This window comes from Polypterus senegalus, chromosome 2, assembly GCF_016835505.1.
Source record: "Polypterus senegalus isolate Bchr_013 chromosome 2, ASM1683550v1, whole genome shotgun sequence".
Taxonomy (NCBI): Eukaryota; Metazoa; Chordata; class Cladistia; order Polypteriformes; family Polypteridae; genus Polypterus; species Polypterus senegalus.
The window spans coordinates 234,348,420-234,372,398 of record NC_053155.1 but is presented as its reverse complement, the minus strand read 5'-3'; the positions used below and the strand labels follow the sequence as shown (position 1 = coordinate 234,372,398).

General features: G+C 36.9%; 1 protein-coding gene across 1 annotated transcript in view; it reads right to left on the bottom strand.

The window, feature by feature from the left end:
* pibf1 (progesterone immunomodulatory binding factor 1) overlaps positions 1-23,979 on the bottom strand; it is a 186,768-nt gene that overhangs the window by 71,302 nt on the left and 91,487 nt on the right. Inside the window, exons 11-13 of the mRNA XM_039745337.1 lie at positions 9,412-9,577; positions 8,904-9,054; positions 4,110-4,200 (exon numbers count right to left, since the gene is read on the bottom strand). Of these exons, the coding sequence (XP_039601271.1) occupies positions 4,110-4,200; positions 8,904-9,054; positions 9,412-9,577 (408 nt within the window). The remainder of the gene's footprint in view (positions 1-4,109; positions 4,201-8,903; positions 9,055-9,411; positions 9,578-23,979) is intronic.

The following is a 23,979-nucleotide window of genomic DNA, read 5'->3' as shown; positions in this document are numbered from 1 at the left end:
TGCTAATAGATGACAGTACATCTCAATAAAATTATTATGGAGACTTTAATAAAGAAGGATTTAAAATAATAAATGGGATTTTTGTGAGAAAAAAGAAAAAAAGAGATTCCAGATTACCAGAATTGTAAGAAAACAAGAGTATATTTACTTTAAACTAATTTTTCAAAGACTCTCAAAGAACATTCACTGTCCAAATGGAATTAAAAAATAAATTGATTTCATTTTGTTAGGGGGATTAATTCCATGTCAAATCATCACACTTTTGGGTGTCACAGATTTTAACAAAATTTGGCATGCTGATTTGGTTATATGAGTAACCCATGGAACTAAAATTGCATGTGTCTTGGATCAATATTAAGAGAGATTTAAGCTAACAAATTTTGAACTTATTGGAGGAGATTATGACTTTCACTGGCTATCTCCTTCTAATATAAGTTGCACAGGTGTCACTAGTAACATTAATCAAGCTTCTCTTCAATTTCAGTGTAGCATAATTGGGACCTTAATGAATGTCATTACTTACATCTGTGCTTGCAATACTACTCCATTACAATATGGCCGATATAAAAAAGGTCTATTAGTGATATGAAACCATGTGATTCCACTTAGCTCAGTAACGACTCAAAAACAGAGTGAAACAAATTTAGCATTTGCATATTTATATTTATCGATGAAGTATACTGTTTTGCTACAACATCTGTTAGCACTGACATTGTAAACGGTTCACTTTGACCCTGAACTGTATAAAGCAGTTAGGAAATGGATGTTTACTTAAACAGAAATCTACAGACATGGTTGAGAATGGGAAGGCCCTTATCCACTTTCGGGACTGTGTAGGATATAGCATTAAAAGTGATTCACCATAACATTATCATACCTCTTCTTACACGTTTGTGACATTATAAGTTGAAGGATTAAAACTCACATCTGATCAATCACATCACAGCACTTTCAAAGCATGCACAAATCTATTACTGAACTAACTCCATAATGAGTATAAAAGTGTCAAAAAAATTAAAGCCTATGTATGTGTTTTTTTTTTTAAATAATAAGCACAATTCCTGCAATTGTACACTGAAACCTTTGTGCCTCAAGCACAAAGCACTTCCAGACATGACATGCTGATTTTTTTCTGACACGTGTTGATGAGAGAGTGTATCACTACTCTCACAACAGTGAGTTATTTTTGCAAATAAGTAACCAGCTGAAGAAGTAGCTACTTCAGCCTAGTGTTTTTGATTGTTTTTCTCACTTATTATTGTGCCTTCCAGAGTAATTTGCTTACTTCCAGTCATGCATAAAGTGCTGTGCAAATGTACACTTTTTTACCACGTTAGAAAAAAACACTGGGGAAAAAAAGGAAAATGTACCAAAATATAATGAGACTATTTTGAAAGACCGATCAAAACAAAAGTATGAAGAAAAATAAACAATTTATTATACTGGGAAAAGTATAATTCTGTCAATTAAAAGACCTGAAGGAACAATAATAAGGCAGAAATTGTGTAAGTACTTGAAAATTTCTAACAATAGTCATACCAGTCAAAATAATAAAAGCACTAAAAACAATTCCACACTAAAAACAACCAAATGAAGCAAGGGGAAGGTGCAAAGTGCAAACAGTGCTTTTATTTCAAACAAAAAAATCCAAAACCAATTTAGTGTTCAAAATAAAGTGCAGGACCCATATCGTCACAACATGTACATTTTTTTCATTTAAATTAATTACAACAAAAGTAAGCTCAAACATATACCAAATTTACTGCCCATAACTCACTAAATGTTTGTTCTTTTTCATGTGCAACTGAATTGAAATAATGGAAGAAATGAGACAAAGCTTGAGAAAAGGAAATTTATCCTAAAGTCCTAGTGGAAGAGGCAGATAACACATAGCTTTCAAACAAGACTGTGTGTAGCGATGTTGCCACATTTAAGTAAATCACTTGATTAATTGCCACAATTGTAGCTATTGGGTTATTGAGAATTCTCTTGTTACAGAGGTACACGATGTGAACTTAGCAGGGGTAAAACTGCAGTGTGGATTGTCAACATTAGGATTAATTGGACCATTTATTGACAACACTAACTGGTTTCATTTATTTGAACTTGCTGCAGGAACCCATTATGCCACACATCTGAGTGGAGACTGGGAAAGAGGCGTTTCATTTCCAGAAAGATGAGCAGCTTCCCAATACCATTGTGATGTGAGAGAATAGCTTGATAAAAATCTGCCTAAAAGATGGACTGGACAACGAGGTACCAATGAATTCCCATCGTGTTCACCAGACCTCACATCAATTGAGATTTTTTTATGGAGACAAGTCAAAGTTAAGGTTTACTGCACAAAACCAATAACAATCCATGAATTAAAAGCAGCAATTGAAAAAGAAAGAATGTTCCCATATATCAAATGAAATGAATCCTGATGTTTGCAAATCCATTGATCTGCATTATCATCAGTGCCTGGACCACAATGGCTAAAAGTATGAACACTTGTGATGACTCAAAATGATTCTACATTTGTCTTTTTTAATTTTAATTGTAAAATTTAAAGGTATCTTAATAAACGTATTTAAAATCATTCAGACTATGTATACATTTTGTGACTCTGTGTATACACATACATTGTAAATGTTCACATTATATACATATATGAAATGTATATAATATGTATACACATATACAGAAAGAGAGAATAGGAGGATGTATAGCTAAGGTCACTTAAAAAGTTGTCAAAAATTAAGATGGGTCAAGGCTAACCAGGGAACAGCAATACTTTTACATTGTCAACAGTAAAACATTAGTCAGAGTTTTAATACAGTGTTTCTATATTGTTTGTTAGACTGACAAGCTCAGATGGGACCATCTGAAGATACATATTTCCATGACAAACAAAATGACATTTAGTTTATAAATATATATCCAGGATATAATTAATAAAGGAAAAAACAAGCATACAAAGCCTAGTGGTTTCCATTTGTTTATCTCATGAAATATTAATCTTGATTCTGTTTTTTCTTGTCACATAATGTAAACAAAGCAAGTTGGGATTAATAAAGTATCTATCTATCTATCTATGTATCTATTCTAACTTCATATTGCTTTTTGTAGGATATTCTGCACAATGGAATGCACCCTTACTATCCACAAAACATACTGGTACAGCATCTGCTAATCTTTGAAATTCAAAACACTTTCTGTTAAGGTATACAAGATTAATAAACTTAGCCTTATAATATTACAAATTAAGTAACAAAATACTGTAATGCTCATTAAAGACAGTATGTGAAGGTATGACCGAAGCACACAAAAAAAAATGAAATGTTAAATACTGCTTGACTATCCTGAATTAAATGTTCATTTTTATGTTAGATATGCAAGTAATTTATTGTAGCTTTTTTTTAATAAATTTATTAGGCTATAGAAAAACAGGTCTATAAAAAAGGAGTAACATATGTAATATTCAGCTACATACAGTTAGGTCCATAAATATTTGGACAGAGACAATTTTTTTCCAATTTTGGTTCTGTACATTACCACAATGAATTTTAAATGAAACAACTCAGATGCAGTTGAAGTTCAGACTTTCAGCTTTAATTCAGTGGGGTTAACAAAACGATTGCAAAAAAATGTGAGGCAACTAAAGCATTTTTTTAACACAATCCCTTCATTTCAGGGGCTCAAAAGTAATTGGACAATTGACTCAAAGGCTATCTCATGGGCAGGTGTGGGCAAGTCCGTCGTTAGGTCATTATCAATTAAGCAGATAAAAGGCCTGGAGTTAATTTGAGGTGTGGTGCATGTATGTGGAAGATTTTGCTGTGAACAGAGAACATGCGGTCAAAGGAGCTCTCCATGCAGGTGAAAGAAGCCATTCTTAAGCTGCAAAAACAGAAAAAAACCCATCCAAGAAACATTTTTATGCAATCGTTTTGGGGAGTAAAAACAAAAATGAAAACAAAGAAATAGGATTGTAACGAGGTCTAATAAAAATCCAGTCAAGAAATTTATAGAAAAAGAAGATAAATCAAGGTAATCTAACTGTACATGTGTATTAAAGTTAGTAAAACTATGTAAGCAATAATCTGCAAAAAACAAACAGGTCCCACCTTTGTTTAAGCCTTCGTTTTGCAGTAGTTGGAACATTTGCACCATAACCATAAGAAAAAAGAACTCTCTCTGCTTCTTCATCGTTTTCCACTGGAGGAAGCAAAATGAGAAAAATTGTAATATTCTACAAAAAAAATATATTCTTCTTAAATTTACAAAGGGCTATACTGTAATTTGCTTACAGACAAGCACAAAATATGAAATTTTTTTAAAAAGCATATATGAACTTCTCCTGGATTTGTATGATCAATGTGAACTGGACAAATACATACATCACTGCAGACAGTAATCAGTGCAACCAATTAGAACTATCTAATATATAAAGCTAAATGTGTGTTTGTTTCTTTGTCCGGTATGCAAATCAACAACATTGAACCTAACTCCATCAAATTTTGCCGAGTTGAAAATTGTGCTGGGAAACTCAATAAGCTGTTTCTTTACAATTTTTTTTTTCCTGGAGTTTCATTTATTGATTGCAATAACTCTTTATTAGAGATGTGCCCTAAGCCATTTCTGAGACTTGGTAAAGGTATACAAAGTGACTCCCACTCTCCAATGTGGGTTTAATTACAGAAAGTTTGGATTGGGGTCAAAATTTTTCCCCCTGGAAAATGTATTTAACAACCACACCTGCACTTTATCCCATCCTGATTAGCACCATTTACCCTGCTAAAATATACAAATCATCAATGTGTTTAAGACATTGTGCTTTTCACCTAAGGGAAAAATATACATTACTTCTTGTATACAGTAAGTTCATAAAGTATTTAGAACTCTTCATTTTCTGTATACTTTATTATGTTGTAGATTTAAATTTGCCGCTTTTGCCCATCAATATAACCATAATCATAAAGTAAAAACATGTTTTAAAAAGGTTTCCAAATGTATTAAAAAGAAAAAAACTGAAATCTCCTATTCATATTAGTATTTAAATGCTTTGCAAAACTAAATGAACACCACCACAATAAAGTGTGCAGAAAGTCAAGGGGTCTGAATACTTTGGAATCCTTTCTGTATTTTATATATATATATCTTTCTATCTAAACATATATAGGTCTATCTATTGTGTTCTTTTTAATGATATTCCAGACAATTGATTTAAGTAATCCTAAGGTTTTACCAATGCCTCTAATGTTTATACTTTATTCTTGTTTGTCAGCCTCATAATGGCTTGTTTGACTTTAACTGGCACAGTTCTTGACCTCATGTTGAAAAATGCTGCACTAATAAAGAAATGAAAGACATCTCAGTAATGCTAAACATCTGTAATGCCAATTCTCCCCAAATTATGGTCCAGTGAAATAGGAGGAACATGTATAAAAAGTGCTGTAATGTCTACATGGTGTGACCAAAATGTATGCAAATCCCCTTAAATTAAAGACTGCAATGTATGCTATAATCACATCTGAACTGTTTGATTAGTAATTTAAACTGTAGAACACAAGGGTAGATCAAACATTACGAAGAGTACTGTAGGTGCTCACCGCACCCTAGTATTTAATATGTTAAAACAGATAAAAAAATACTTTAACATTAGCAGCAGCAAGCTGAAACAAAGCAGTGAAAGCACCAGAAAACCAATCAAATCCTCAAGTAAGTTCAACTGGAGTAAAGTCGACATCCAACAAGGAGAAGTAACCAACAGTGTAAAGTCATGGGCAATCGCCCAGAGGGTGATAAAAGCTGAAAGCCAACCGCATCCCTGCAATTCAGCTGAAGACAAAAGCACTGAAGAAAGAGAGAAGATGAATTTGACATTGAATGTAAGTTGCATCTATTCTCTGCCATTCGAGGGCATGTTTATGTCTGTGTCTCTCTCTTGCGTGCGTGCCTGTGCACGTGTGTGTGCATGTCTCTCTCTCGCGCACATGCGCCTGTGCGTGTCTGTGTCTCTGGCCTGTGTGTCTGTGTGTGTGTCTCTCTCTCTCGCGCCTGTGTCTGTGTGTGCGTGTGTCTCTCTCTCGCGCCTGTCTGTCTGTCCGTCTCTCGCACCTGCGCCTCTCTCCTGTGCGTCTGTCTGTCTGTCTGTCTCTCTCTCGCCTGTCCGTGTCTGCCTTGATAAATTTCAGTCAGGTTTCAGAACAAATCACAGCACAGAAACTGCACTCGTTAAAGTAGTAAATGACTTGCGGGTAAATGCAGACAGAGGCCATTTACCTGTTCTCATCCTCTTAGATCTGAGTGCCGCATTTGACACCATTGATCACAATATTCTTAGAAATCGCCTTAGTCAATGGGTGGGCCTCTCTGGCAGTGTCTTAAATTGGTTTGAATCCTACCTGGCAGGTAGAAAATTCTTTGCGAGTTGTGGTAATCACATCTCAAAGACACATGATATGGTGTTCCATAAGCCTCTATCATGGGTCCGCTGCTGTTCTCAATCTATATGCTTCTGTTAGGTCAGATTATCTCAGGTTACAACGTGAGCTACCACAGCTATGCTGATGACACACAGCTGTACTTATCAATAGCACCTGATGACCCCGATTCTATTGATTCACTAACACAATGTCTTACTGGTATTTCTGAATGGATAAATAGTAATTTTCTCAAACTAAATAAAGAGAAAACTGAAATTTTAGTAATTGGCAATAATGGATTCAATGAGGTTATCAGAAATAAACTTGATGCATTAGGATTAAAAGTTAAGACAGAAGTAAAAAACTTAGGGGTAACTGTTGACTAATTTGAATTTTAAATCGCATATTCATCAGACCACTAGGACAGCATTTTTTCACTTAAGAAACATAGCAAAAGTTAGACCTCTTATATCATTGAAAGATGCTGAGAAATTAATTCACGCTTTTGGTTTCAGTAGACTAGATTACTGTAACGCACTCCTCTCAGGACTACCCAAAAAAGACATAAATCACTTGCAATGAGTGCAGAATGCAGCTGCTAGAATCCTAACTAGGAAAAGAAAATCCGAACACATTTCTCCAGTTTTGATGTCACTACACTGGTTGCCTGTGTCATTCAGGATTGACTTTAAAATTCTGCTTATGGTTTATAAAGCCTTAAATAATCTCGCTCAATCTTATATATCGGAATGTCTGACACCCTATATTCCAAATCATAACCTTAGATCATCAAATGAGTGTCTCCTTAGAATTCCAAAAGCTAAACTTAAAAGAAGTGGTGAGGTGGCCTTCTGCTGTTATGCACCTAAAATCTGGAATAGCCTGCCAATAGGAATTTGCCAGGCTAATACAATAGAGCACTTTAAAACACTGCTGAAAACACATTACTTTAACATGGCCTTTTTATAACTTCACTTTAACTTAATACTGATACTCTGTATGTTCAATTCATCATAATAACTATTCATAGTGGCTCCAAAATCCGTACTGACCCCAACTCTCTCTTCTGTTTCTTTTTCCGGTTTCTTTGTGGTGGCGGCCTGCACCACCACCACCTACTCAAAGCATGATGATGCTCCAACATTGATGGACTGAAAGCCAGAACTCTACGTCATCATCATCAAGTCCTTCCATAAGAACCCTAAATACAAAGAGGACTGTTTGATTAATGTTAGGTAGATTGCCCAGAGGGGACTGGGTGGTCTCTTGGTCTGGAATCCCTACAGATTTTATTTTTTTTCTCCAGCCTCTTGAGATTTTTTTTTGTTTTTCTGTCCACCCTGGCCATCGGACCTTACTTATTCTATGTTAATTAATGTTGACTTATTTTTATTTTTTATTGTGTCTTCTATTTTTCTATTCTTCATTTTGTAAAGCACTTTGAGCTACATTTTTTTGTATGAAAATGTGCTATATAAATAAATGTTGTTGTTGTCTGTTTCTCTCTCGCCTGTGCGTGTCTGTCTGTCTGTCTCTCTCTCTCGCCTGTGCGTGTCGGTCTGTCTCTCTCTCTTTCGCCTGTCGGTCTGTCTCTCTCTCGCCTGTGTCTGTCTGTCTGTCTGTCTGTCTCTCTCTCTCTCGCCTGTCTGTCTGTCTGTCTGTCTCTCTCGCCTGTGCGTGTCTGTGCCTGCCTGCCTCCCTCCCGCTTGTGCGTCTGTGCCTGATTGCCTCCCTCCCTCCCAAGCCTGCGCTGCCTTTCTTCCCGTTACGGGAAGAAAAATCCTCCTTTTAACATATAAAGCCTTAAATGGCTACGGTCCAGTTACGTATCTGAACTTATCATTACTTAGAAACCAAAATGCAAATTAAGATCTCAAGATGCCAGTCTGCTGCTGATTCCAAGGATTAATAAAATAACTGTAGGAACGGAGCTTTAAGTTGTCAGGGCCCCAAAGAGGTGGAATCGCCTGCCTGTTACTATAAGAGATGTCCCTTCTGTATTAACTTTTAAATCCCAGTTGAAGACCGCAAGCGTCAGTTTAGCATATCCATATTGGAGCTGCTGATTAACTGTGCATACTGTATTTCTTTTGTTAGTCATTAGCACTAAAGCATAAGTAATATATTTATAATTTTTTATTAACCCTAACCTGTTTCTCTTCTAGGTACTCAAATGTGGCACTTGGTGCCACTGCCCTACTGCCAAGTTGTCTACCTGCCTATGGAAAAGTCATCTCTGATAAAGGAGTACCACTACTTATGAGTGTCTATTGTGTTTTGACATCCGGTGATATTTTATGTTTAAAAGTTACGGAAAAATGATTTACTCTTTGATTATTTTTGATTTCTTTCATGGAACATTCTTCCTTCATCAATCATCTTTTATATTTAGTTAAATGAAATCTCTATCCAAAGTTAGTCATTGTGAAGTTAGAGGAGTTAAAAGAGAAACAGTTAAAAAAAAAAAAAAAAAACTGATCAATTGACACTTACTTTCCGCTGCTTGCATCGTCACATCGTCGAGTTCTTGTTCTAATTTTTCATAAGTTTCTAGTCGAACTTGATAGTCAGAATTTTTAGCCTGTAGCTCAGTAATGCGCTTTTCTGTTGATGTTTGAAGGCTATAAAATTCTTTTGTCAAGACCTGTTTAAAATATAAGGAAGAGTGTGAAATTGACCTTTAATATTTGTATTAAAACATATCATCTTTAAAAACAAAATTGTCTTAATAGTGTAAATAGGGACACTAGTGCTCTTCTCCAAAAAAAAGTATATAGTCAATTTTTTAAGCAGGCTTTGGACTTTTAATACTATTAATTGTGAAAATAAATATTGCAATACTTGCTTTAAATTTTTATTATTATTATTTATGCATAACGATAATTTCTGGAATTTAATACACTTTAATTTGACTGGAGCCACAATCATATTTAACTGAATAAACAATTTGCTAATGACTAATGACAGTACCAAATAGTATATGAAGAAAGTAATAACTTGCCTCCAACTTTTTCTGATGTTTCTCACACTCGATCTGGCACTGGCTAAGATTTTTGGTTGTTTCCTCTTGCATCATCTGAGCTCGCTCTGCTTCAAAGGATTTCAGCTTAACCTGGTTAAGCAACTCTGCAACTTTATTATCTGTTCCAAGCTGAAGTTGCCTAAACCTGAAATAAGATACCCAATATGAATGACATTATTGATAGATAATTTATGTGTAAGCTAAAATACAGGGGTGCTAAAAAGTTTGTGAACCCTATTGAATCGACTGTATAAATATATTTTGATGTGAAGGCCTAAATCTAGATAAAGTAAATTTGATTAAACAGACAACAAAAACATACTTTTTAATGTATTTATTGAGGTAAATTATCTAATTATACATGATTGTGTGTACAAAACTTTGCGAATTTTTGCTTTTAATAACTGGTGATTCCCTTATACAGCAATAAAGTCAACAACAACAGTAACTGTTGATTAGCTTTGTAAATAGGCTTGGAGGAATTTTGGCCCATTGATCATTTTAGAACTGCTTCAGATCAGTGATGTTGGTGGTCTTTCTTGTAACTAACTGTTTGCTTTAAGTCTTCCACAAAATTTCAAAAGGATTAAGGTCAGTGCTTTGATTTTCCCATTCCAAAACATCTTCTGATTTAACCATTCTTTGGTAGAATGCCCTGGGTGTTTATAGTTGTTGTTTTGCTGCACTACCCGCTTTCTTTTGAGCTTCAGCTGACAGAAGGATATCCTGACATATTCCTGACAGATGTGAAAAGATTCATATTATGAAATGCAGTGTTTGCTTTATTATAAAAATATCGCTTCTCATCCATACTAAACCGTTCTATTTTGAACTCATCCGTCCAAAGACAATTTAACCAATAGCATGCTGTCTTATCCACATGCCCTTTATCAAATTTTATAAGGGTACCATTGTTCTTCTTGGACAGTAGTGGTTTTCCAGGTCATGAACACAATTGCTATTTAGTACTCTCCTAAAGGTGGACTCATGAACAAAGACATTAGCCAATGCAAGAGAGTTCTTCAGCTTCTTAGATGTTAGTTAACTTGGATTTCTTTGTGACCACCTGGAACTTAATATGTCTTTGTTAATGGATTGGTCTTTTTTGCTTAACTAATCCTGAAGAGAGCAACAACGTTGTTGAATATCCTCCATTTGTACACAATCCTCCTGACAGTAGGCTGGTGGAATCCAAATTCTTTAGAATTGGTTTTGGAGCCTTTTCCAATCTGAAGAGCATCAGCAACTTATTTTCTGAGGTCCTGAGCAATCTCGTTTAACTGAGGCATGACACACTTCCACAAATCTGTGGGGTGAAGATTACACTTAGATGCGGATGAGTCTGAATTATGTTCTTTAAATGGGGTATGTCCTCGAACACTCACACCTGATCGTCATCCCACTGAATGCAGGAATGTCACAAGATCTGATACTTCAGTACTAAGGTGATACTAAATGCCAAAAATGCAATTCTATTAGATTTTTTACAGCATAAGTATACCACACTGTTGAGTGACAACAACCACACATATTACTTCAGAAGGCAGAATAAAATAATACATTACAAAAGCTGCACATAAAAATGACTCACAATGCTACAGTGCATCCGGAAAGTATTCACAGCGCATCACTTTTTCCACATTTTGTTATGTTACAGCCTTAATCCAAAATTGATTAAATTCATTTTTTTCCCTCAGAATTCTACACACAACACCCCATAATGACAAAGTGAATAAAGTTTACTTGAGGTTTTTGCAAATTTATTAAAAATAAAAAAACTGAAAAATCACATGTACTTAAGTATTCACAGCCTTTACTCAATACTTTGTCGATGCACCTTTGGCAGCAATTACAGCCTCAAGTCTTTTTGAATATGATGCCACAAGCTTGGCACACCTATCCTTGGCCAATTTCTCCAATTCCTATTTGCAGCACCTCTCAAGCTCCATCAGGTTGGATGGGAAGCGTCGGTGCACAGCCATTTTAAGATCTCTCCAGAGATGTTCAATCGGATTCAAGTCTGGGCTCTGGCTGGGCCACTTAAGGACATTCACAGAGTTGTCCCGAAGCCACTCCTTTGATAGCTTGGCTGTGTGCTTAAGGTCGTTGTCCTGCTGAAAGATGAACTGTCGCCCCAGTCTGAGGTCAAGAACGCTCTGGAGCAGGTTTTCATCCAGGATGTCTCTGTACATTGCTGCATTCATCTTTCCCTTTATCCTGACTAGTCTCCCAGTTCCTGCCGCTGAAAAACATCCTCACAGCATGATACTGATTCCGTCCAGCCACTCTATCATACAGGCCTGATTGGTGGATTGCAGCAGAGATGGCTGTCCTTCTGGAAGGTTCTCCGCTCCCCACAGAGGACTCCTGGAGCTCTGACAGAGTGACCATCGGGTTCTTGGTCAGCTCCCTGACTAAGGCCCTTCTCCCCTGATCGCTCAGTTTAGATGGCCGGCCGGCTGGTGGTTTCGAACTTCTTCCACTTACGGATGATGGAGGCCAATGTGCTCATTAGGACCGTCAAAGCAGCAGAAATTTTTCTGTAACCTTCCCCAGATTTGTGTCTCGAGACAATCCTATCTCAGAGGTCCACAGACAATTCCTTTTACTTCATGCTTGGTTTGTGCTCTGACATGAACTGTCAACTGTGGGACCTTATATAGACAGGGGTGTGCCTTTCCAAATCATGTCCAATCAACTGAATTTACAACAGGTGGACTCCAATTAAGCTGCAGAAACATCTCAAGGATGATCAGGGGAAACAGAATGCACCCGAGCTCAATTTTGAGCTTCATGGCAAAGGCTGTGAATAAATATGTACATGTGCTTTCTCAATTTTTTTATTTTTAAAAAATTTGTAAAAACTTCAAGTATACTTTTTTCACGTTGTCATTATGGGGTGTTGTGTGTAGAATTCTAAAGGAAATAAATGAATTTAATCCATTTTGGAAAAAGGCTGTAACATAACAAAATGTGGAAAAAGTGATGTGCTGTGAATACTTTCCAGATGCACTGTACATCACAAGAAAAAGAACACATAAGTAATATTTGAAATGCTTTCAAGCATTTCAGTGTTCAAGACTGGAGAATTCAGCCATGATTGACAGAATCATGCATACAGTATTAAAAAAAAAAAAGGGGATCAAAACAAACTCAAAATGGCTTTCATTACTGTATTGCCCCTTTTATTCCATTATGGAGTTAGTGCAGAAATAAATTAATGCATACTTTACCGTGTCATTATTTGACCAATCAGAAACAAGTTATAATTGTTTGACTTGTAGATGAGGAGATTAACAGCTTTAAGACTAAGAGGTGTCCGCCGTAGTCATGCTACAGCTAACCTCCTTAAAATTACCTTGACTATCTTTTTGTGTGTATCACGGATTTTACTTTCAATTTCAGTTGTAGAGGCAAACAGTCAGCCACAGACATTTAAAAAAAAATGATAAGTGTCTGTAAGTTTAGTCACAAAGCATCTATGAATTGGCTGTAGTCAGTATATCAAAAAAAGACAAAAAAACAAAGGAGTATAACTAAATAAAAATTCAAATAAATAATCCAACTTCCTGAATGCATATATCGATAATTGCGTAAGAATATTCTTCCATCTAATTTTAGCATTCACAAAATTTAGTTGAATTTCTTCTAAAGGATATCTATAATAATAAAAGGCAAAGCCCTCACTGACTGGCTCACTCACTGACTCATCACTAATTCTCCAACTTCCTGTGTAGGTAGAAGGCTGAAATTTGGCAGGCTTATTCCTTACAGCTTACTTACAAAAGTTAAGCAGGTTTCATTTCGAAATTCTACGCGTAATGGTCATAACGGTCAACAACGTCCGCCATGTTGAACTTTCTTATTTATGGCCCCATCTTCTCGAAATTTGGTAGGCGGCTTCCCTGCACTAACCGAATCCAATGTACGTACTTGTTTCGGTGGTATGATGCCACTGTCGGCCGCCACATTGAACCTTTCAACAGTCTTTGTTACTTATGGGCCCATCTTCAAGAAATTTGGTACACGGGTTCCCAACACTAACTGAATCCTACTTCCGTACATATATGCGTCCATAGCCTGAACCTCGGTCACCGTGTGAGATGGCGTTGGGTCCCCCATCCCAACGCCTCCCACGTTGTTGGCTGCCTGCCTATATAAGGCCGTCCGTCGCTCCGGTCTCTACATTCCCTTCCTTGCTTTGCCACAGGATTCACGTCTCCCTACTGATAACTACAGCCTTTTTGCTTAATCCACGGCTTCTCCGCTGTTTTATTGTTTGTTTATTACAATTATAGTTATTGTATAGGTATTTTACACTTACTTTACATTGCTCAGGTACCCATTTCCTTTATCATTCCAACCCCCATTACCATGTCTATCGAGATGATCACTATTGATCAAAGAACTGTCACTTACCGAGTGGTTTCCATGCCCGGAGATAGAACCTACCTTTTCTATTCTCTTTGTTACATATTGCACGGCCATATCAGGCTCACTCTTGATATCTGGAGGAACATTCTGTCTTTTGTATTGAATGACTGGGACAGGTTCAAAGTGTGGACTGATGACGGTACAGGAGATAATTATACTACACAGGAGCACTAGAAGAGTGAAATGCTTAGGCCCTTCACCTATGGTTCTGCATGTGAGTTAATGGCTGCCGCTAATTGTTTGGTTGTCGCTTTCAAGTGTACCGAAATGGCCAAATATTTTACACCTTTGGACAACCGCCAATGCCTCTTAAACATCTTAGATTCACAGGTGACGATTTCAGTAGTGGACACTTTGATGTTTATGAATGTTTAAACTCTCAAAAGCTGGATATAATTTTATCGATGAAACCGGTTGTGTGCTTACAATGCTTGACAGATGCCAAATGTCACTTCAACACAACAAATCCTGCAAATACTGTCGTAATTAAAACAAACCATAGAACTCAAACCGATTATGACAGCAGCAATTCAAGCTGTGAGATTTGAGACAAGATTACTGTTCACGTGGCCAACTGTACGTTGCATGTTCAAGAGTAAGCTCAGCGCACAGTTTGGTCATACTACAACCGGAGGGCCGAACTGACAACGTGGTATACAAAGAGATCCTTAACAAATAATTATTGGCATATTTTCCCTCAGTTTAAAAAGGTTTAATTTTCTTCTTAATAAAAATTTTAATGCAGTACTTTGCCTCTGCGAAGCGCGGGTATTTTGCTAGTTTTAAATAAAAGGACATTGCATGCCCAGTCTTGGATTCCCATGACTAATTTGCACAGCTACTGAAGAGCCAATTTCAACCTCCATAGTTACCTGTGCAGATGACAGGCAACTGAAACAGAGAGGTAACATCCTATGAATGCAAACTAAATGAAACAAACAATGATAAAAGTAATTCCTAGCTCATAAATAAAGTACAATTATAAAATTATGATTAAAAGAAGAAAAAAAGACACTGAATATTTTTACAACAAGAATTAGATTACTTGCCAAATAAATATGTACAAATAATTAGCATATTAAAAATCCAAATTTGTGGGAATTAGTATGTGTGTGCAGAATATATACAATCCTGTGCTGAATTTCTAGGCCTCATGTAAAATTATTTAAAATGTACACTACCTTGTCCAATTGGATATGTTTATATGAATGTTTTTAATTGAAGTGTAATTCTTGGTTGACTCATAAGGCTGGATGTAAACTTAGACTGTTTCAACACTTGTACTTTGATTCGAATGAGCAAAAACATACTGCATGGACCACACACTGCAATAAACAGTACAGACATACAGGTAACACAAACAATAAGACAATATACTGTATATGAAGTAAAATACTTTACTAAAGCTTTATACTGATCAGTGATTAGCAAGTGATGCAACAATGAACTAAAGATTATTTAGCCTTGAATTCTGTATATAGCCATGGGTGCCCAATTTGCCACCTTCAGATGTGTGACTTTGTTAAAAATAGGTATTTCATTCAATTATGATCTCTTTATTCAATTAAAAAAGAAGTGGTTTGAGTAATATAAAGAGCAATGAAACTGGAGGATTGGTAATATTATACCCACACTACCATGATTTCATTTAAAAACAGAGTTTTTAAACAAAAACCACACTGGCGTTTTCAAATCATTTACAAAAGTATCCCTTATCCATAATAAAAAGCCTGAAAACACATGACAGTGACCTTCACTTACACTAGCCTACATGGAAAACTCCTGGAAGGGACAATATAATGAAAAAAATCATGATCATTTTCATAGCACATGAAGCACATCAGCACAGGTAGAACTGTGATAGTGTGTTCAAAGCACAGAAGAAAAGAAATCCTACATAGTCCCTTTAAGGGTTTTTAAATGAAAATACATTAGTGTGGATAGGGCCTTAGTCTAATAAACCATGTTTACCGTTTGGTAAAGCTGATGAGGAAAGAGTCCTGGTAAATAAATCATATTAGCTCACAGGATCTTCCTTGGTATCAACGATGCGGTGTGATGTAATGAAGTGGGTGCTTTTCCACAGGATGCACTGAACACTTTGATGAGTTATCAATGTTTGTGTGTCACAGAAAGCCTGAACTTTGTTGCCAAAAAGTTCATTCCCTGTGTACAGTGTACCCCTGTGTGAGCAGGCTTTCTAAGGTGTATAATGATGTATACACACAAAGCAAGAACAGACAGAAAACTGATTCAGGAACATAAACATATGTATAATAGGTATAATTTTGTTAAGGTATATCCTTTAATAACGTATTATCATCTGTGGGAAAATATCAAACAAGATAAAGGTCAGTGGAGGTCTACCACCAATTAATTAAAAAAAAAAAACAATTGGACATAACATAGTTAACAAGCACCAGCTTCCATCATGCACAGATGTTCCACACCTGATAAATTCACTTTGCTTCGGCATGAAATATAGGAATATCTTAATTACTATGTGTACAGTACTTAAAAAAAGTGCTGAAACTTCATATAAACTGCTCAAAAAAATTAAAGGAACACTTTGAAAACACATCAGATCTCAATGGGAAAAAGAAATCCTCCTGGATATCTATACTGATATAGACTGGGTAATGTGTTAGGAACGAAAGGATGCCACATCGTTTGATGGAAATGAAAATGATCAACCTACAGAGCCCTGAATTCAAAGACGCCCCAAAAATCAGAGTGAAAAAAGTATGTGGCAGGCTAGTCCATTTTGCCAAAATTTAATTGCAGCAACTCAAAATTGTACGCAGCACTTTGTATGGCCCCTGTGTTCTTGTATACATGCCTGACAACATCGGTGCATGCTTCTAATGAGATGACAGATGGTGCTGTGGGGGATCTCCTCCCAGATCTGGACCAGGGTATCACTGAGCTCATGGACAGTCTGAGGTGCAACCTGGTGGCATTGGATGGACCAAAACATAATGTCCCAGAGGTGTTCTATTGGATTTAGGTCAGGAAAGTGCGGTGGCCAGTCAATGGTATCAATTCCTTCATCCTCCAGGAACTGCCTGCATACTCTCACCACATGAGGCCAGGAATTGTCATGCACCAGGAGCCACTGTACCAACATAGGGTCTGACAATGGGTCCAAGGATTTCATCCTGATACCTAATGGCAGCCAAGGTGCCTTTGTCAAGCCTGTAGCGGTCTGTGTGACCCTCCATGGATATGCCTCCCCAGACAATCATTAACCCACCACCAAACTGCTCATGCTGAATGATGTTACAGGCAGCATAATGTTCTCCATGGCTTCTCCAGACCCTTTCACTTCTGTCACATGCTCAGGGTGAACCTTCTCTCATATGTAAAAAGCACAGGGCACCAGTGGTGCATCTGCCAATTCTGGTATTCTATGGCGAATGCCAATCGAGCTGACATGCTGCTGGGCAGTGAGCTCAGGGCCAATTAGAGGACATGGGGCCCTTGGGTCACCCTCATGAAGTCTTTCTGGTTGTTTGGTCAGAGACATTCACACCAGTGGCCTACTGGAGGTCATTTTGTAGGGCTCTGGCAGTGCTCATCCTGTTCCTCCTTGCCCAAAGGAGCAGATACTGGTCCTGCTGATGGGTTATGGACCTTCTATGGCCCTCTCCAGCTCTCCTAGAGTAACTGCTTGTCTCCTAGAATCTCCTCCATGCCCTTGAGACTGTGCAGGGAGACACAGCAAACCTTCTGGCAATGACACGTATTGATGTGCCATCCTGGAGAAGTTGGACTACCTGTGCAACCTCTGTAGGGTCCAGGTATCGCCTCATGCTACCAGTAGTGACACTGACTGTAGCCAAATGCAAAACTAGTGAAGAAACAGTCAGAAAAGATGAGGAGGGAAAAATGGCCTCCACCTGTTAAACCATTCCTGTTTTGGGGGTCATCTCATTGTTGCCCCTCTAGTGCATCTGTTGTTAATTTCATTAACACCACAGCAGCTGAAACTGATTAACAACCCCCTCTGCTACTTAACTGACCAGATTAATATCCCATAAGTTTCATTGACTTTATGCTATACTCTGATTAAAAAGTGTTCCTTTAATTCTTTTGAGCAGTATATTTTAAGATCTGTTTTGACTCAAGAATTTGATTTGCAGATTTACATTCATTACCACTTAAAAATAGGTGTATCCAGAGATGAAATTTCTTAGTTAAAACACTGTCAATTAATTGGGCATCTTTAAATTGTTAATTTATTATCTATTTTGCTTCCTTGTCTAACTATAGTTTTGCACCTGTTTTACACTACTGTACAATTGGATATTTTAAAAAAGAATGAAAAGGCTGTACTTCACAGTAAAAAGAAAAGAAAAACACATACATTTAAAATGAAAAATTACCAGGAAGCTTTATTTTTAATGTTATTAGAGCCTCAACTCCTGACATGAAGCCTCAGACTTTCTACTCTGCAGACTCCAAACTCAGAAAATGCCCAAAAAGAGGGCTTGCTCTTAAAATCTAACCTAATGCAAACAAAAACTAGGCTGCCTGGAAGAGTGTGGATCTCCAGCTGTGATGTCACAGTGTATGTACCCCGACACTCTATATAAAAGGGACAGGGCAAGTAACTAAATATACTAATATAAAAATAAACTTAATATATTCATAAATTATGATTAATAAATAAAGCAATATACAAAATGACAAAAAACAATTAGTGACATAATGTAATATACAAAAGAAAATATTTAAAGAACAAAAATATAACAGAAAGTTATGATCTACACTTAAGCCAGGATTGATAGACTCAAACATGACATTAGTCAAATATGTAAATATAACAACTTCAACAAAAAAAAAGCATACTGCCAGTTGTCTTTGTCAAAACCATATAATCTTGCCAATAAAAATATATAGATTATACGTCTCTCAGTATACAGTTGGATCATGCAGACTTCAGAATGTTATTTAGGCTATATTCACATTACTGTGTTTTCATAAAAAAAATTAAAAAAAAATAATTTTAAACAAAAACTCTCTTTGTCCATACAAGTGTTTCAACATCGTTTATGAAAGTACCCACGTCCACACCAAAACAACCAAAAACGTTTATGACATAGAGACTTGCTTACATTGGGTATGCTTGCATTAGTGGAAAAATCTTTGAAGGGATGGCAACATGGCCAGTCATGGGATTTTGCACAAAACTGTAGCGACTGGTAAATTACAGTATTTTCCTTTATCCTTATATTCTACGGAGTTTAAAGAAGACAAGACACAAGCTAATGCATTTTTGGATGCATTAGAGATACCACAAATAGATACTCTTAGTGCAGAGGAATTGGATAAACCGTTTGGCATTATCAGAATTATTAGATGCTATAAAGTCACTTCAGAGTGGGAAAGCAGCAGGACCCAATGGCTACCCTGCCGAATTTTATAAGAAGTTCTCCACTCAGCTAGCTCCTCCCTCCTATTAGCAACATTCACAGAAGCTAGAGACAACTTTTCGTCAAGCATTAATCACCGTCTTTCCTAAACAAAATAAGGACATATTACAATGTGCATCTTACAGACCAATTTCACTTCTGAATAATGATGTTAAGATACTCTCCAAACTCCTAGCTAGAAGGATGGAGAAAGTGCTGCCTTCAGTAATATCACAAGATCAAACTAGATTTATTAAAGGCCGACATTTAGCGTCCAATCTTCGACGCCTATTTAATGTAATATACTCACCCACAAAGTCAAACATCCCACAGATTTTATTATCCTTGGATTCCGAAAAAGCATTTGATATGACTGAATGGAACTACCTTTTCACTACATTGGAGAAATTTGGGTTTGGCCAGAACATTTATGCATGGATCAAACTACTGTATACCAATCCAGAAGCTTCAGTTTGTATTAATAACAATAATTCAGAATACTTTAAACTAAAACATGGTACCAGACAAGGATGCCCCTTGTAGTGCTGGGCAGTAAACCGGTTCATACCAAAAACTGTTTTTTAGTTTTGTTATGATATGGATTTTTCTTATACCGCAACACCGGTTTAAATAGCTTAAACAACATTCAGAAAGTGGCACAGCAGGAAACTGTTTCACGGGGACCTTTTTCACTGCTACACCGCTAAACACATGCCACAGAGATGTTGCGGGGGGGGTTCTTTTTCACTGCTACACCGCTAAACAAGCATACAACGGAGTACAGTACATGCGTTAGTAGAAGTATTGCGCAGTGAAAATAGACAGAGAACATTCCGAAACTGAAGCTGTAGCAGATGATAATGTTGAACATGATGACACAGAAGAACATTTGTTGGAAAAAGGAGTCACGTCTGTTGTCTGGAGATACTTTAGATTTAAAAGGTTGAATGTGGACCATTATGTTCAAATGTGTGAATACTGTTTCTATACTACTGGATAATACTGCAAGCCAAGTTGTATTTTTTTTCAATACTGTGTAATGTACCTAGGTACTGTGTAATAGTGTGATGACATGTTGACTTTAATCTTGACGCTTATGACGAGAATAAAGTCAACATTTCTACTTTATTCTCGCTGTATGTTAGTCAACTCTATCTGAATTGCGCGATCACATTTGAAAAAATATATCTTTTCAAGTTCTATTTAGTCCATATGTGTCAAACTCAAGGGCAGCGGGCCACATCCGCCCGCGCGTAATTATATCCGACCCGCGAGATCATTTTATATACTGTATTATTGTTATTAATGGCCCGGGTATATGAAGCGCTGGTAACACAATAAACTGCAGATCCCATAATGCACCGCTTCAGCTGCCTTGCCGAACACTTACCGCGTTAATCAAGTCTACCTTATGATGCTGCAAGTTATTGCGAAGCTAGCTCACACGATGCTGAAGAGAAAAGTTGATTCTGAAAAAAGAGCCTTTAAAAACCGATGGGAGGCTGAGTATATGTTTACTGGACCCGTGTGTCTCATTTGTGGAGCTAATGTGGCTGTAATTAAAGAATTTAATCTAAGACGGCACTATGAGACAAAACATCAGGGTAACCTGAATGCAATGCAGAACATACAGAAAGCAGAAGAATTAAATAAGAATCTGACACTTCAGCGGACGTTTTAACCCGTGCACAATCACAAAGTGATTTCAAGTGAAGCTGCTTTTATGGGAGACACAAATGCACCAGTGCAATTTGCCCCACTTTCCCTGTTGCCAAGTAATGTTAAACCAAGTGGTCACTATGGTGTTCCCAAATACGCACTGTGCTGAGTTTGCACGGCGCTTTGGTGACTTTGAAGAACAAAAAAAGTCCATCTACATGCGGCTCGAACCTTGTGCATGTTTGGTAGCACATATCTGTGTGAGAAGCTCTTCTCAGTGATAAAGACTAACAAAACAGCACACAGGAGTCGCCTCACTGATGAGCACCTGCAGTCCATCCTGAGAATCTCCACAACACAGAACCTCACACCAAACATAAACAAACCTGTGGCCAAAAAAAGATGCCAGGCGTCCAGCTCTAAAATGACATATGAGCAAAGACAACTGAATGATTTGATTTGTTATTGCTAAAAGGAACACATTTTATTTATATTTCCAGGTTTTGTTATGCAGCATGTTCATATTTGAATTTGTATAATTTTGACAGGATATATTTTTATGGAGAGCAAAATCTTTTGGGATATTTAAAATCTAAGTTTATTTTTTATATAAAATTACATAACAGTAAAGAAATTTGAATGTTTGTTCTTTTTAACGTTTACTGTATTTCTAACTTGTATAATTTAGACAGGATATATTTTATGGAGAGCAAAATATTATAAGTTGTTTAAGGTTTGAGTTGATTTATTCACGAATAATATTCCTGTCTGTTTTTACCATTCCTACCAAAGATATTTCTGTCGACTAAATAAAAGTTCCTTCTATTTAAAATTTAAATAGAACTTGAACAAATACGATAGTTCATAATATCCACACAGACTTGCACGTAAGAGCGGGAGTTATCCGTTTTAACAAGCAGCGTATTGCACTGATACTGAAATAGCTGTGTGTGTATATATGTAGATATGTATGCATATGTATATATATGTTTATATATGTGTATGTGTATGTATGTATATATATGTATTTGTGTGTATATATGTGTATGTATGTGTGTGTGTGTAAATATATATATATATATATATATATACACTAATAAAAGGCAAAGCCCTCACTCACTCACTCACTCATCACTAATTCTCCAACTTCCCGTGTAGGTAGAAGGCTGAAATTTGGCAGGCTTATTCCTTACAGCTTACTTACAAAAGTTGGGCAGGTTTCATTTCGAAATTCTACGCATAAGGGTCATAACTGGAAGCTATTTTTCCCCATATAATGTAATGGAGTCTTGAGTTGGAGATGGCGTGGGGGGGAGTTTATGTGACATCATCACGCCTCCTACGTAACTACGTAGAGAACAAGGAAGAACTCCAAACAGCGATGAGCACAAAACGCCATTTCACAATTGAGAAGGCAGAAAAACATTATGAAGCAAATGATGCATACAAGCATATTCATAAGTACAGCTACTGCGGAAACAAAGCACGGCGTGAACCGTAAGTTTATATTAAATTAAGTTCATAGACAGGCTGCCACTAGCGTTTGTAATTTAGTGCCTGCCCATATAAGGCCGTCCATCAGCGGCAATCCAATACAAACACTGCGGTAAATGTTCACGGGTGAAGGACTGTGCTTATGCAGAGGAAGATGAGATGGTCAGGGTGGTGTTTGGCACAAACTCATTGAAACTGAGAGAAACTTTTAAGTGCGGGTCTTAGCTGACATTACGAGATGGCACCAGTACAGCTGGGAACCTTCGATGCAAGAACACCAAGCGGCTCCGTGAACTGGCGCAATGCGCAGACAAAAAGCAACAGTTCCAAAGAGTGCTGAACAAAACCAATTACACAATTGAGAAGGCAGCAAAAAATATAGGCGTCTTATACATACAATCATATTCATAAGTGCAGCTACTGCGGAAACAAAGCACACGGTGGAAAAAGTGAATGTCCTGCTAAAGGAAGACAGTGTAAAAAAAACCGTGCATGCAGTTTGTCACATCACAGATAAAAAGGAAGGCGAGCTGTTTATTGATGCAGTAAGGAACTAATCGATGAATGAAACCTCTTATCTTTACAGCGATTGACAAACACGGAATGTAACTTGAACACATCCTACAAATACGAGCCTGATTGAAAGAAATAATGATAATCAAATCCTTGATGACAGCAACATTCAATAACACTCACAAAACAATTACTGTATATTGACAATCATGTTACGTTATTTTTAAAATGTTCCCTTTTCTTTTCATAACTTCTACTTCTCCACTGCGATACGGGTATATATATAAATGTATATATATACCCGATCTACAATACATACTTTAGCATAGACAAGCCACACGCTGTGGCTAATTGTAGAGTCTTAAGCCTCTAACGCGACATTGAGGTTGATTCGAGAGGGTGTACTGACTATGTACGCGCTACCGATTCATTTTACCTTAGCATCTCCTTGGTTTGGGGCGTATGAAAAAATATTAGGTTAGCAGAATCATGTTACGTTATTTTTAAAATTTTCCCTTTCTTAGCACAAGCACAGCTGAGAAGCTTGATGCATGTACTCCATAGCGTTAAAAATACGCATTTAATCACACTTTCAATTCCAAGCAAGCGGGAACTTTTGTCAATGCATGATTTCCTGGTACATCCATTACACTGATGCACACATCACAGCTACAAAAATGTTAGAGTCGGAATAAAGCGCGTTCCTACGACTGATCATTTCGACTACCGGCGAAGCCTTGATAAAAGCATGGTTTTGTGCACACTGAAAAGCAAGCAAAATTAGATGCATTACAGAAAGCTTTACTGGGGATCATTGGACTTCCGTGACCGTTAGTAATTCTAAATACATCTAATTACAAAATGTTCAATGATCACACTGTTTTAGCCTAATGTACAAAATAATTTTGGCTAATGTTACTCAGAGTTTAAAGAGTAAGCTGGTCAAATTACCTTTTATGTTTCTGACTTATTTTTTAAGAAGAAAAACTGCACTTTATGTTGAAATTTTGGTTATTATTATTTAAAGACAATA